Source organism: Mandrillus leucophaeus, unplaced genomic scaffold, assembly GCF_000951045.1.
Source record: "Mandrillus leucophaeus isolate KB7577 unplaced genomic scaffold, Mleu.le_1.0 Scaffold454, whole genome shotgun sequence".
Lineage (NCBI taxonomy): Eukaryota > Metazoa > Chordata > Mammalia > Primates > Cercopithecidae > Mandrillus > Mandrillus leucophaeus.
In genome coordinates, this window is record NW_012104854.1 from 1,833,700 (window position 1) to 1,848,958 (window position 15,259).

The following is a 15,259-nucleotide window of genomic DNA, read 5'->3' on the forward strand; positions in this document are numbered from 1 at the left end:
AAAAAAAAAAAGCACAAAGCCTCCAAAAAGTTTGAGATTCTGTTAAATGGTCAAACCTAAGAACAATTGGTGTTCCTGAGGAAGAAGACAAATCTGTAAGTCTGGAAAATGTATTTGAGGGAATAATCAAGGAAAACTTCTCTGGCTTTGCTAGAGACGTAGATATCCAAATACAAGAATGTCGCAGCTGAGCGTGGTGGCTCACACCTATAATCCCAGCGCTTTGGGAGGCCAAGGCGAGCAGAACATGAGGTCAGGAGTTCAAGATCAGGCTGGCCAATAAGGTAAAACCCTGTCTCTACTAAAAATACAAAAATTTGCTGGGCATGGTGGCGTGCACCTGTAGTCCCAGCTACTTGGGAGGCTAAGGCAGAAAAATCACTTGAACCTGGGAGGCAGAGGTTGCAATGAGCTTGCAGTTAGCCACTGCACTCCAGCCTGGGCGACACAGTGAGACTCTGTCTCAAAAAAAAAAATCTACCAAAAAAAAAAAAAAAAAAGAAAGAATTTCAAAGAATACACCTGGGAAATGCATCACAAAAAGGTAATCACCTAGGCATAGTCATAAGGTTGTCTGAAGTCAAGACAAAGGAAAGAATCTTAAGAGCTAGGAGGCAAAAGCATCAGGTAACCTATAAAGGAAAACCTATCAGATCAATAGCATATTTCTTAGCAGAAACCCTACAAGCTAGAAGGAATTGGGGTCTACCTTTAGACTCCTTAAACAAAATAATTATCAGCCAATAATTTTGTATCCACTGAAACTAAGCTTCATAAATGAAGCAAAGATAAAGTCATTTTCAGACAAATGCTGAGAGAATTCACCACTACCAAGGCAGCACTACAAGAACAGTTAAAGGGAATTCTAAATCTTGAAACAAAACCTCAAAATACACCAAAGTAGAAACTCCTTAAATCATAAATCTCACAGGGCCTATAAAACAACACAATGGAAATGAAAAACCAAGGTATTCAGGCAATAACTATCACAGTGAACAGAACAGTACCACGTATCTCAATACTAACGTTGAATGTAAATAGCCCAAATGCTCCACTTAAAAGATACAGAATAGTGGAATGGATAAGAATTCACCAACCAAGTATCTCCCATCTTCAGGAGACTCACCTAATACATAAAGTCTCATGTAAACTTAAGGTAAAAGGGTGGAAAAAGATATTCCATGCAAAAGCAAGTAGGAGTAGCTATTCTTATGTTAGACAAAACAGACTTTAACAACAATTGAAAAAGACAAAGAGGGACAGTATGTAATGATAAAAGGACTAATCGAACAGGAAAATTCACAATACTAAATCTATATGCACCTAACACTAGAGCTCCTAAATGTAAAAAATAATTACCACTAGACCTAACAAATGAGATAGATGGCAATACAATAATAGTGGGGGACTTTAGTACTCCATTGACAGCCCTAGACAGGTCATCAAGACAGAAAGTCAGCAAAGAAACAATGGATTTAAACTATACCCTAAAACAAATAAATGGACTCAGCAGATATTTATAGACCCTTCTACCCAACAACTGCAGAATATACATTCTGTTCATCAGCACATGGGACATTCTCCAAGACAGACCATACGATAGGCCACACAAAATAAGTCTCAAAATTTAAGAAAATCAAAATTATATCAAGTATTATCAGACCACAATGGAATAAAATTGGAAATCAACTCCAGAAGGAACCGTAAAAACCATGCAGATACATGGAAAGTAAATAATTTGCTCCTGAATGATTTTTTAGGTCAACAATGAAATCAAGATGGAAATTTAAAAATTCTTTGAACTGAACAATAGTAGTGATACAACCTAGCAAAACCTCTGGGATACAGCAAAAGCAGTGCTAGGAGGAACATTCAGAGCATTAAGTGCCTACATCAAAAAGTCTGAAAGAACACAAATAGACAATCTAACGTCATACCTCAAGGAACTAGAGAAACAAGCACAAACCAAACCCAAACCCACCAAAAGAAAAGAAATAACAAACATTAGAGCAGAACTAAATTGAATTGAAACAAAAAATATGAAAGATAAATGAAGTAAAAAGCTGTTTCTTTGAAAAGATAAGCAAAATTAATAGACCAATAGCAAGATTAATCAAGAAAAGAAGAGAAAAGATCCAAATAAGCTCAATTAGAAACAAAATGGGAGATACTACAACCAATACCACAGAAATACAAAAGACTGTTCAAACTTACAATGAGCATCTTTACATGCACAAACTAGAAAACTTAGAGGAGATGGGTAGATTCCTGGAGAAATATACAATCCTCCTGGATTAAAGTAGGAAGAAATAGAAACTCTGAACAGACCATTAACAAGCAGTGAGATTGAAATGGTAAAAAAAAAAAAAAATTACCAACATAAAGTCCAGGACCAGATGGAGCCACAGCTGAATTCTATCAGACTTTCAAAGAATTGGTACTATTTTACATTTCTATGTAATGTAATATGAGCAGCATATGAGCAGTATGTGAGGGTTCCAGTTTTTTTCACACGCTCACTTGTTATTACCTCTTTTTCTATTATAGCCATCCCTAATGGATGTGAAGCGGTGTCTTACTGTGGTTTTGATTTGTATTTGTTTGATGGCTAATGATGTTGAGGTTCCTTTCATATGCTTATTGGCCATATTCTTTGGGGAAATGTTTAGTTCCTTTGCTCATTTTTTAAACTAGATTGTTTCATTACTGAGTCGTAACATTTCTTTATATATGCTAGATAGAGGTCTCATCAGATACATGATTTGTAAAAATTTTCCCTTGTTCTATGAATTATCTTTTCATTTTCTTGGTGTCCTTGGAAGCATAGAAGTTTCCAATTTTGATTATGTCCAGTTTTTCTATTTTTCTTTTGTTGCTCTTGCTTTTAGTGTCATATCTAAGAAACCAATGCCAAATCCAAGGCCATGAAGACTATGTCTATGTTTTCTTCTAAGAGTTTGGTAATTTAGTTCTAACGTTTAGATCTTTGATCAATTTCAAGTTAATTCTGTGTATGATGTGAGGTAGGAGTCCAATTTTATTCCTTAGCTTCTACATATGTACTTTTCCTAGCACCATTTATTGAAAATACTCTTCTTTCATCATTTAATTACCTTAGCACCCTTGCCAAAAATCAGTTGACTATAGATATATGTTCTTATTTCTGGACTCACAATTTTAGTTCATTGATATATATGTCTATCCCTATGCCTATACCACATTGTTTTTGTTATGGTAGCTTTATAGTAAGTATAACTGCTTTATGTTAAAACAACCCATATAATCTTCTGCCAGTGATAGGTTTTCCCTTATTTTCTCATTTTTGAGACTAATTTTCCAACTTAATTTGGCTTGTAGAAACCTACAAAAAGAGTATTGTTAAATATTTTTCATTTTCTTAATACTGCAAATCAAACTCAAAGGAGAGTTGGGAAGGGGTGTGCTGTTTAAGTCAGGCAACCTGGTGTTCTCAGAATATACTTAGGCTCCAAATATGAATCATTAAAAAAGATCTAGGCTGGGTGTGGTGTCTCACACCTGTAATCCCAGCACTTTGGGAGGCTGAGGCAGATGGATCACGAGGTCAAGAGATCGAGACCATCATGGCCAGCATGGTGAAACCCTGTCTCTACCCCATCTCTACTAAAAATACAAAAATTAGCTGGGCATGGAGGCGTGTGCCTGTAGGCCCAGCTATTCGGGAGGCTGAGGCAGGAGAATCGCTTGATCCCAGGAAGCAGAGGTTGCAGTGAGCCGAGATCACACCACTGCACTCCAGCCTGGTGGCAGAGCGAGACCCCGTATCAAAGAAAAAAAAAAAAAGATCTAGACAAGATTCTTCCTCTCTAAATTTATAGTATTGTCCTCATAATAGGATATGCTATTTTTCTATATTTATGCAACTTGGAAAAGATATCCTAATGTCATAATCAATTATAGTATTGTCCTTAGAATAAGACATATTATTTTTAGATATTGTTTATGCAACTTGGAAAAGACATCTAACCTCCCCATCAAGTGTTTTTATTGAATGTCTACATTTCCTTCATAAATTCATTAAAAATATTTTCAACAGGTTAACAGATATAAAAGAAAAGATAAATCAGTTTAATGAAGAAATTAGACAACTTGATATGGATTTAGAGGAACACCAAGGTAATGCTTCTGGTATTTTTATAATGTAGATTAACAGATGTTTAGCAGTATTGATATAGTATTATCAATGTCTCAGAGACTGTTTAACTACCTGGGATGTATTATTTAATTCTCTATGATATTGCTAACTTTAACTACTAAAATGCATACTATATGAGTAATATTAAAGCAGTGATTTAAACTGACCACTTACAAGTTAAAATGATTGCATAAAATTTATTTATCTTTGCCAAGCAGTTTTGTTTTTACAAAAACAGAAGTGAAATGTTTAAAGTTGTTATACTTCCTCCTAACTTATACTTCCTTCCTAGTAATAGTCAACAGTGTACTGCAAACAAAATAGTCGGCTGGGTGCAGTGGCTCACGCCTGTAATCCCAGCTCTTTGGGAGGCTGAGGTGGGTGGATCATCTGAGGCCGGGGGTTCGAGACCAGCCTGACCAACATGGAGAAACCCCGTCTCTACTAAAAATACAAAATTTAACTGGGTGTGGTGGTGCAGGCCTGTAATCCCAGCTACTCAGGAAGGCTGAGGCAGGAGAATTGCTTGAACCTGGGAGGCGGAGGTTGCGGTGAGTCGAGATCGCACCACTGCACTCCAGCCTGACAACAGGAGTGAAACTGGGTCTCAATAAATAAATAATTAATTAATAATAATACAGTCAACTATTAATGGCAGTAACTGGTAGCATTAGAGGGGATGAAAATCAAATCACAAATACCACACAAATAATCCAGACAGAATTAATTAATTAATAATAATATAGTCAACTATTAATGGCGGTAACTGGTAGCATTAGAGGGGATGAAAATCAAATCACAAATACCATACAAATAATCCAGACAGAATTAATTCCCCACCCAGGCCTAGTAATGAAGTAGCAAGGAAGTAGCAAGTAGTAAAGAAGTAGCAACTTTATGCTCCCCAACTTTCCCCAGGAGTGGAATTTGAAGAACGAATGCAGAGACCAGAAGACCTGAGGGAGCTTGGGGTTTGACTATGTAGAAATACTGTGGAGGGAGTTTGGGTGTGGGGGCTACATTTTTATATATGGTTAAAGGAGGAGGTTGAGCATCAATTTCCTAATAAGCTTCTCCCTAATAAGAAAGATAAAAGTAGATTCCCCATAGCATTTTAATCATAGTTTAAATGAAAACCAGTTAATATGCTCTTGGATTATCAAGAATTGACTGTATATTCTTATGAGTTAGGTATGGTATAAACAGTGTGCACATGTACATGTATTCTTGTTATGGCTAAGGAAACATTCATAGCAGTGCAGTGGCTCAGTCACAGCTCACTGCAACCTCAGACTTTTGGGTTCAAGTGATCCTCCTGTCTCAGCCTCCTGAGTAGCTGGGAATACATAACGTCTGCCACTACATCCAGCTAAGTTTTAAATTTTTAGTAGGGATGAGGTCTCGCTATGTTGCCCAGGCTGGTCTCAAACTCCTGAGCTCAAGCGATCCTCACACCTCAGCCTCCCAAGGTGCTGGGATTACAGGCGTGAGCCAGCACATCTGGCTGTCCATTCCTAAATTAATTTTTAACTTCAATTTTTATGTTTTTTATACTTTTTCTTGATTTATGAATAGCATTAGCCACTACTGATTAATTACTTACCTGGCTAAGCACTTTTTAGTCTTGCAAGAATTTTTTAAAACCTCGTTAACCTATTTTTTACATAATGAGGCTCAGAGAAGTTATATAATTTAGTCAAATTCCTCCAGCTAGTAAAGAGTTAATTCTATTTTTAAACCAAGGTCTCTCTGACCCCAAGCCTTTAGTTCTATTGCCTAAGCTTCAACTTGACTTTCTGATATGAAGTGCCATATTGCAAATTTAAAATATTCTTATAAAATACTTACACAGTTGAATTTACACATGGCTACTACTAGCTTTAAATAAGGTATCTAAAGGCAGACAGACTTGAAAATAAGTCCCAGTATTAGGTAAATAAACTTGCCCAAGCTTCAGTTTTCTCATCTGCAAAATTAATATAATGATCCTATGTTACTGAGATTTATGATTGCTAAATGGCATACCAGGTGAGGTAGGCTAACAATACATTGTTAAGACTAGAGTCATGTCATTTTCTTTTTTAAAACATTTATTTATTTTCACTGACAAATAAAAATCATATATATTTATTGTGTATAGAATGTCTTGAAATATGTATGCATTGTGGAATGCCTAAATTGGGCTAATTACCATATGCATTACTTCACATACTTATTTTTGGTAGTGAGAACGTTCAAAATTCACTCTCTTAACAATCTTGAAGAATATACTGTTATTGTTAACCATAATTACCATGTTGTACCGTAGATCTCTTACCTAAGAGATATATTCCTCCTACCCAAACACAATTTTGCATTTTTTAATCATGTTATTTTCTCTATTAAATCATTTCATTGCTTTTGATTTATGTAGATCTAGTTTCTAGGTTTTCTATATTAATATATTCAAAACCATTCTGAGAAATCTGATAATGTTCTTGATTTTAGATGCTTATAGGACACATTCTAAAGAATTTTCCTTTTCCTAAGTCTAAATTTCTAACATTTAATTTCTTTCCACTAAAATAATGCATTTTGGGGGTAACAATTTATTATTAATTGCTAGTTTTAAGACAAATAGAAGGCTTTTAATTTTTACTTCTATTTTCCTTTTTATTTTCTAACCTTTGTTCTTTTTTATTAATGTGGAAAAATAATCTATAATGCAGTGTAACAGTGGCATTTATAATGTATATGAATCTATGTAATATGTAATTATATGCATTTATATTATGTACATATATGTTTATGCATTTGTTTTATGTTCTGCTACACTGTGGTCATCCTAGATTATTGATACATTAGTACAGGAGGTTTTTGTTATAAGATTACTTGTTATAAGATTACTTGTCAGTTCAAGATCTCGTTATTTCTTGCCTGAACAAGTTAGCAATAGCCTCCCTAACTGGTCTCCTCACTTCCAGTCTTGCCTCCTCTCAGATTCTTCCCCGACAAATGCTGTCAGAGTGATGTATATAAAATGTTATTCTGTGTCATTGTACTGCTTAACACTGGTTCCCCATGATATACAGCATAAAATGTAAGAATTCTTGCATGTCATTCTAGTCCGTCTGTGATATGGCCTGTGCATCGTCAACCTCCTCTCCCACCCCTCATCTCTATCCTTAAATTCTAATAATAATCTGCTTGTAGTACCCTATGTCTCACACCTTTGCCATATATCAAACTGTTTCATGCCCCAATGTTTTGCTCTTACTGTTTGTTCCTTTTTTTTTTTTTTTTGAGACGGGGTCTCACTCTGTCACCCAGGCTAGAGTGCAGTAGTGCGATCTTGGCTCACTGCAACTTCCTCCTGGGTTCAAGCAATTCTCCTACCCTAGCCTCCTCAGTATCTAGGATTATAGGCACATGCCACCATACCTGGCTAATTTTTGTATTTTCAGTAGAGACGGGGTTTCACCATGTTGGCCAGGCTGGCTGGTCTTGAATTCCTGACCTTGTGATCCGCCCACCTCGGCCTCGGCCTCCCAAAGTGTCTCTCTTTTTTTTTTTTTTTCCCTAACAGAGCCTCGCTCTTGCCCAGACTGGAGTGCAGTGATGCAGTCGTGACTCTTTGCAGCCTTGACCTCCCGGAATCAAATTATTCTCCCACCTCAGCCTCCTGAATGTGGGACTACAGGCAAGCTCCACCCTGCCTGACTTTTATTATTATTATTACTGTTTTTAGAGACAGGGTCTCATGTTGCCAAGGCAGGTCTCAAACTCTTAGGCTCACGTGAACCTCCTGCCTTAGCCTCCCAAGTGCTGAGATTATAGTTGTGAGCCACCATGTCCAGCCCCTTGTCTTGAGGGTTCTTTCCCCTGTTTTTTACCTGACCAAATTCTCATCCTTTAAGATATAGCTCAGGTATCCATTTATCCAGCATAACTTTGTTTTCCTTCCCTGATTTGTTTCTAGGCTATGCTAAGTGAGCGAACTTTCTCCATGTTTTCAGAGCACACTATGTATAAACATATCACTGGATTGACCACATAATATTACAGTTATCTATTTATGTGTTTGTCTTCCCTCTTTGGCTAAGTCCTCAAGGACAGGGACTGTGTCTTACGTACTTTGGTAACCTCTTTCATCAACACAATGTGTGGGAAAATACATACTCATCAGATGTTTGTGAAATGAACTAAATCACATTTTAGCAGAAAAAGAATTTCAGAATGAACTAAAGGTAAAAATTGAGCTCTACCTACTTCTTTGGCTCTCTAGTTTTATGATGTAGGTATGCATTGTTCCCCAGAGACAGCTTGACTGCAAAGGCTTTATTACTTTCCAGAGGATTCCTACCTTGGATTATGTTTTCCAGTAAAGTGGTGGATACTTATTTATATGGACATTCTTACCCTGACTCACAATTATAGATGCTGTGTTCGTTAGGATAGCAATAATAATCAAATTACGTTGTCTGTCTAGTTCATCCTTAGTTCTGCCCCCTGGCTTTATTCCCTCTTTGGCTCATTTTATTCATTTCTTAGATGCCATCTGGCTTCTTCTGTGAACAGCATCTGTGTATAATCCAACCAGACCACCTTTTGCCTTGTAGGGTTTCTGGTTAGGAAAGCACATAAACCATAAATGATGTTATCTGGCTTAAGTAACGCAATCTTTCAGTTTTCAAATAAACTTTAAAATATTTATATAATTCATTCTAAATTCAAAGATCCTTAGAAACTGCGTTAGGTACAGTTGTGTTCTCTGCTAGGTGTTAATGCTGACTTTGTCATCTTACAACTTTCTCAAGTATATCATATTTATTCATTTTGGCAAGTCCTTAATGTTACAATTTTCCAAAAGCTACATTGAATAATTATGTCTCAAAATTAACTAAATAAAATCAGTTAACAGTTATTGGGCTACTTTATGAAAATCTTTATTGTCCCTATGATGCTGAGTTTTAAAAAATTTTCCCTAAATTAGTAATTTTAAAGGTTCTGATTAATTTGTTTTAAATGATGATTTTTATGTATGAATCTGGTTTGTTTTTAATGTGAAAAATTCAAGCAGTATAAAATGTATGAACATAAAGTAAAAAGTCATCTCCTTTCTCCTCACACTCATACAAGTCTTCAGAGGTCATTATGGTTTACAGTGTGATGTTTAGCCTTTTAGACTTTTTTTCTGTGGCAGTGTGGAATAAAGCAAAGAAAATACTTAGACGTTTGACCAATAACACACTTGAGCCCACTCTTAGACTTTTGACCAATTCTAGAAGGACTTCTTTGCTGTCAAATTGTTCCTTGGTCTTATAAGTGATTTTTAAAAATAAAATAATCTCATAATAGAAATTTTTTTATAATTAGATATTATTATCTTTTTAAAACTACTAGGAGACTTGATTCTGTGATATTAAATATTTGCTAGGCAGCACCCATATAGTGTTTCTTTATTGATGGATCAGGTAATTTTGTTATAATGGTTCCACATTTATTTGGGTTTAAATGTGTACACTGTTTGGCTGGGCGCAGTGGCTCATGCCTCTAATCCCAGCACTTTGGGAGACCGAGACGGTTGGATCACCTGAGGTCAGGAGTTCAAGACCAGCCTGACCAACATGGCGAAACCCTATCTCTACTGAAAATACAAAAATATTAGCTGGGCCTAGTGGCACATGCCTGTAATCTTAGCTACTTGGGAGGCTGAGGCAGGAGAATTGCTTGAACGCGAGAGGTGGAGATTGCATTGAGCCAAGGTCACGCCACTGTACTCCAGCCTGGGTGATAGAGCAAGACTCCATCTCGAAGAAAAAAAAAGGGGGTACACTGTTCTATATTTTAGCAGGGAAGGAATTTGTGTGTGTGTGTGCTAACTAGAAGCAATGAGAAAAAGCTCTAATGAAAGTCATATGGTCAGAATTTGGCTACAAGCTCTACATCATTAGTAAGGTGGAGTGTTATTGGCAGGTGTCATGCTACTTTCCAAAAAACCTGAACCCATCCTGATTTCTCCTTTCTCAGTTGAAGTGCCAACAATTTCATGTTTGCTTAATTTTTGCTTTCTAAAATATGGGTTCTGTACAAGCAAGGGAAAGTAATAGAAAAAGTATTGTTCTTCTGAGTAAAGCAGAACATACCAAGTGGACAATAGCAGCTTATATTTTCACTCAACATTGGATACTATTTTAAATAAGGATGTTTTTATCCTCAAGGCTTACTTCTAACATATAGCCAAGTAATTTTTTTTTTTTAATAGAGATGAATCTTGCTGTGTTGGCCAGGCTAGAGTGCAGTGACTATTTACAGGCATGATCATAGCTCACTGTGGCCTCGAACTCCTGGGCCCAAGCAGTCCTCCTGCCTCAGCCTTCCAGGTAGCCGGGACTACAGGCTCATGTTACTGTGCCCAGCTTGTTTTTGTTAAGGAATCTGTTAAGAAATTCTTTTATTCTTACTACAAATTAATACTTGAGAGTTTATATCTTACATTGAAGTCCTTCAGAGTAAATGGTGTCTTCATCTACTTAGCTGAAATCAGGCCCTTACTTTACTCTTTTTTCTTTTTTCTTTTTTTTTAATGAGATGGGGTCTTTCTGTCACCCCAGCTGGAGTACAGTGGTGTGACATCATAGCTCACTGCAGCCTCAAACTCCTGGGCTCAAGTGATCCTCTCACCTTAGCTAAATAAAATATATAAATTAAAATAAAATAAAGTAAAATAAACTCCTGAGTAGCTAGGAGTACAGGTGCATGCCACCATGCCCAGCTAATTGTTAAAAACTTTTTTTTTGTAGAGACAGGGCTTTGCTCTGTTGCCCAGGCTGATCTCAACGTGCTTGGCTCTAGCAGTCCTTCTGCCTTGGCCTCCCAAAGTGTTGGGATTACAGGTGTGAGCCACTGTGCCTGGTGTTTTACTCTTTACTAGTGTATTCCCTTACATTAAATAAATTCTATAAAGAACAGCATTACTATTATAAGACATGTCAAAGTCTTTCACAAATCACAAAAAGGTGATCAGTTTTCTATGCAAAAATACTGAGCCTTTTGAAATCAGGATAGTTCTCAGCTTTACCCAATACTGGCTTAGATTTAGACTTTCTCAACTCTGCTAGGTCAGTTACCAGTTGTCCATCTGCTTTCAGCTTCCAAAATGTTATTGCTATTTTCTCCTATTTCTATATGCTGGGGGTTTATACCTTTAAAAATTCTTTTTACTATAGTTTTAGTGGGGTTTGGGGAAGGATCAAAATTAGATGTGCATGTTCAACCTGCCATTCATACCAAGAAATGACAATTGTAAACCTTACTTACCTAGAATTTCTGAGAGTTTAAGCACCTTGAAGGTACATCATTTTACTGATTTTTAAAAAAAATTTTTGTGTGTGTTTGCCTTAAATGACCATCCTCATGCTTTCATTAACTGGGCAATTAGCCTCAGCTTATATGAGGTCATCCTTTCCAGCTTTAAAAAAAATGTCCTGGCCAGGCACAGTGGCTCACACCTGTAATCCCAGCACTTTGGGAGGCCGAGGTGGGTGGATCACGAGGTCAGGAGTTCAAGACCAGCCTGACCAACATGGTGAAACCCTATCTCTACTAAAAATACAAAAATTAGCTGGGCGTGGTGGCGTGCACCTGTAATCCCAGCTACTCAGGAGGCTGAGGCAGGAGAATTGCTTGAACCCAGGAGGCAGAGGTTGCAGTGAGTCGAGATCACGGTACTGCACTCTAGCCTGGGCGACAGAGCAAGACTCCATCTCCAAAAAAAAAAAAAAAGGAAAAAAAGTCCTTAAACTACTAAAATTATTTTGAAGATTCAGATTAGCTAATTTTTTAAAATTGTAATTTTAAATATGAATCTGACATGTATTTAACATGAAAAATGCAAGCAGTGGAAAAGTATATAAAGTAAAACGTCATCTCCTTTCTCCTCATCCAAGTCTTCAGAGAAATCATGGTTTACGGTTTGATGTTTAGGCTTTTAGACTTTTTAAATACATTTACAAACATATTTTTAAATGGACTAATACTAATACACAATTCTTCTGAGCCTGAGTCTTTTCATTTAACTGTATAATATACATTCTTCCCTGTGAGGATATATACTTCATTCTGGGAAATGGTATAGCATAGTGGTCAATGTTAGGGCTCTAAAGTCAGACTTAAGAATGGTTCTTGGTCCAGGTGTGGTGGCTCATGCCTTTAATCCTAGCACTTTGGGAGGGGGTGGATTGCTTGAGCTCAGAAGTTCGAGAGCAGCCTAGGCAACAGGGTGAAAACCTGTCTCTACAAAAAAAATACAAAAATTAGCTAGGCGTGGTGATGTTTGCTTGGCTTGTAGTCCCAGCTACTTGTAGTCCCAGCTATTAGCTAAGGCAGGAGAATTACTTGAATGTGGGAGGTCGAGGCTGCAGTGAGCCGAAATCACTCCAACCGAAATCACACCAACCGAAATCACACCACTGCACTCCAGCCTGGATAACAAAGTGAGACCGTGTCTCAAAAAAAAAAAAAAAAAAAAAAAAGAGAGAGAAGGAAAAAAGGTGCCTGGTACACATATTAAGCACTTCTGACAACCATTAGCTACCCCCATGATTGTTGTTACATAGGGTTCATTGTATCCACATTGATATTTAGGCTGTTTATAACTTTTTACTCCCAAGAACAGTGTTACTCTAGTACATTCATGTTTATTAACTCGTCTATTTATTTCTACAGAATAAATTTCTAGAAGTGAAATTTTGAATAGAGTATTATTTATATTTACAACTGGTTTGCAAATTTCTTCCCAAAAAAGCTTATATTATGTTATACAACTAAAAGCAGTATGTGAAAGTGGTTCGTCACCAATGCTAGCTATACGATTTTTAGTTTTTGTCAGTCAAGATAATGTACACATCACTGACAGTTCCAAAGTTTTGACTGTTAGGCCTGAATTTGTAGTACTACTGTGATCCACAAGATGGGGCTAATTTTCTGAGCATCTATTAATATATACACAGTAGGATTAATAAATAGAGTTAACAAACTACAGTCACTGTCATATGTCTCTCCAGGAGGGATTATTGGGCATTATTACTCACCAAAAATGATTAATTTCCAGATTCAAGTATTTTCCCAAATGTGGAGTTGATTGTAAAACCAAATATGTGATTATTAATATACCATAGTACATACAAATAACTAGTTGCTACAATGTGGTAAATACATCATAATAGAAATATACACAAAGTGCTATAAGAATATTGAATTACTGTCCTAAATTCTGAATGAATTCATGGTAACTTTCTGCATAATTTATATGTGTCATTCAAAAGTAGTAAAATAACAAAATATAATACTTTGGTTTGTCTGTAGTATACTTTTTCATACCCAGAGTTTTAAAGCTTAGGTTAGGACTATTTTTTCTTTAGTTATGGAAGGTAAAATAAAAAATGTTAAAGACAATAATTCTATTTATTTATGTATTTATTGTTTATTTATTTTTTGAGACGGAGTTTCTGTCTTGTTGCCCAGGCTGGAGTGCAATGGTGCGATCTTGACTCACCACAATCTCCACCTCCCAGGTTCAAACAATTCTCCTACCTCAGCCTCCCAAGTAGCTGGGATTACAGGCATGCACCACCATGCCCGGATAATTTTTTGTGTTTTTAGTAGAGACGGGTTTCTCCATGTTGGTCAGGCTGGTCTTGAACTCCTGACCTCAGGTGATCTGCCCGCCTTGACCTCCCAAAGTGTTGGGATTACAGGTGTGAGCCACCATGCCCCGTCAGAATCATTTTATTTAAAAGCACGTGTCCTGTTACTGGAATGCCTGGATTCAAATTCAGGCTGTGCTGTTTGATCTTGGACATGCTATTTATGCTATTTAATCTTATTTTATCTTAGTTTTTTTCTTTAAAATGGAGGTAATTACAGTACCTACTTCTTAGGGTTATTGTGAAAATTAGATTAGATAATTAAAAAAACTTAATTATTAATAGTCTACTGTTGGCTGGAAGCCTTACCAATAACATAAATAGTAAATATATAAACACAAAACATTCATAATAGCAATCAATTTAAAATATACTCATAAATATTAATTAGTGACTTATCAATGCTGTTAATTTATAAAAGGAAAATTGAATAACTTTACCGCAGTTATTTTCCCAAAGCGTACATTAGAAAGTATTTTCCCATCAGTATTTCCTTCAGGATGTACAAAATTTATTGAATTTCGAAGTGGTTTATCTTCTGGTATCTGGTATTTCAAATGGCATCTATCCATTGCTATTCTGTGGTTTTCCAACATATATCTGCTGAAGAAGAATGAATTATTTTTGTTCAATCTAGAAATTATTTAAACTATACTTTGAATCTTTCATTAAAATGGTGGTATTATGACTACACCAGGATCATCATCACCATCTGAAACTTGTTAGAAATGCAAATTCAGTACCCCAGACTTATTGAATTTGAAACCCTAAGGAGAGGGCCCAGCAATTTGTGTTTCAGTAAGTCCTCCTTGTGATTCTGATTCATGTTAAAGTTTGATAACCACTACTTTTGAAAATGATTAAGGACCTTATGTTTAGTATATGCCAACTACTGCCAATTATACTATATGATTTTATATACAGTACTCTGTTGGAACAAACTTCTACATAGTCCTTTTGTTTTACATAATTAGATAATAAAAATTATACAATTTATACAATATATAAAAATCACAATTACAGTTTTTAAAGTGCCTCCTGTCTTTAGAAATAATTATCTGACCTTTTTTTCATAGCTGTAAGGAAACTTTTCTGCCCAAATTTAAAATACAGTTGACCCTGGCTGGGCACAGTGGCTCATGCCTATAATCCCAGCACTTTGGGAGGCTGAGGCTGGCAGATCAGAGGTCAGGAGATCAAGACCATCCTGGCTAACATGGTGAAACCCCGTCTCTACTAAAAGTACAAAAAATTAGCTGGGTGTGTTGGTGGGCGCCTAGAGTCCCAACTGCTCGGGAGCCTGAGGCAGGAGAATGGTGTGAACCTGGGAGGCGGAGCTTGCAGTGAGCCGAGATCATACCACTGCACTCCAGCCTGGGCGACAGAGCCAGACTCTGTC

At 36.5% G+C, this 15,259-nt stretch overlaps 1 protein-coding gene across 2 annotated transcripts in view; it reads left to right on the forward strand.

Moving 5' to 3' along the window:
- The window catches only part of IFT74 (intraflagellar transport 74), a 121,780-nt gene that overhangs the window by 73,190 nt on the left and 33,331 nt on the right, over positions 1-15,259 (forward strand). For both annotated transcript variants that reach the window (XM_011994370.1, XM_011994371.1), the window contains exon 12: positions 4,076-4,155. In XM_011994370.1, coding sequence (XP_011849760.1) covers positions 4,076-4,155 — 80 coding nt within the window. The remainder of the gene's footprint in view (positions 1-4,075; positions 4,156-15,259) is intronic.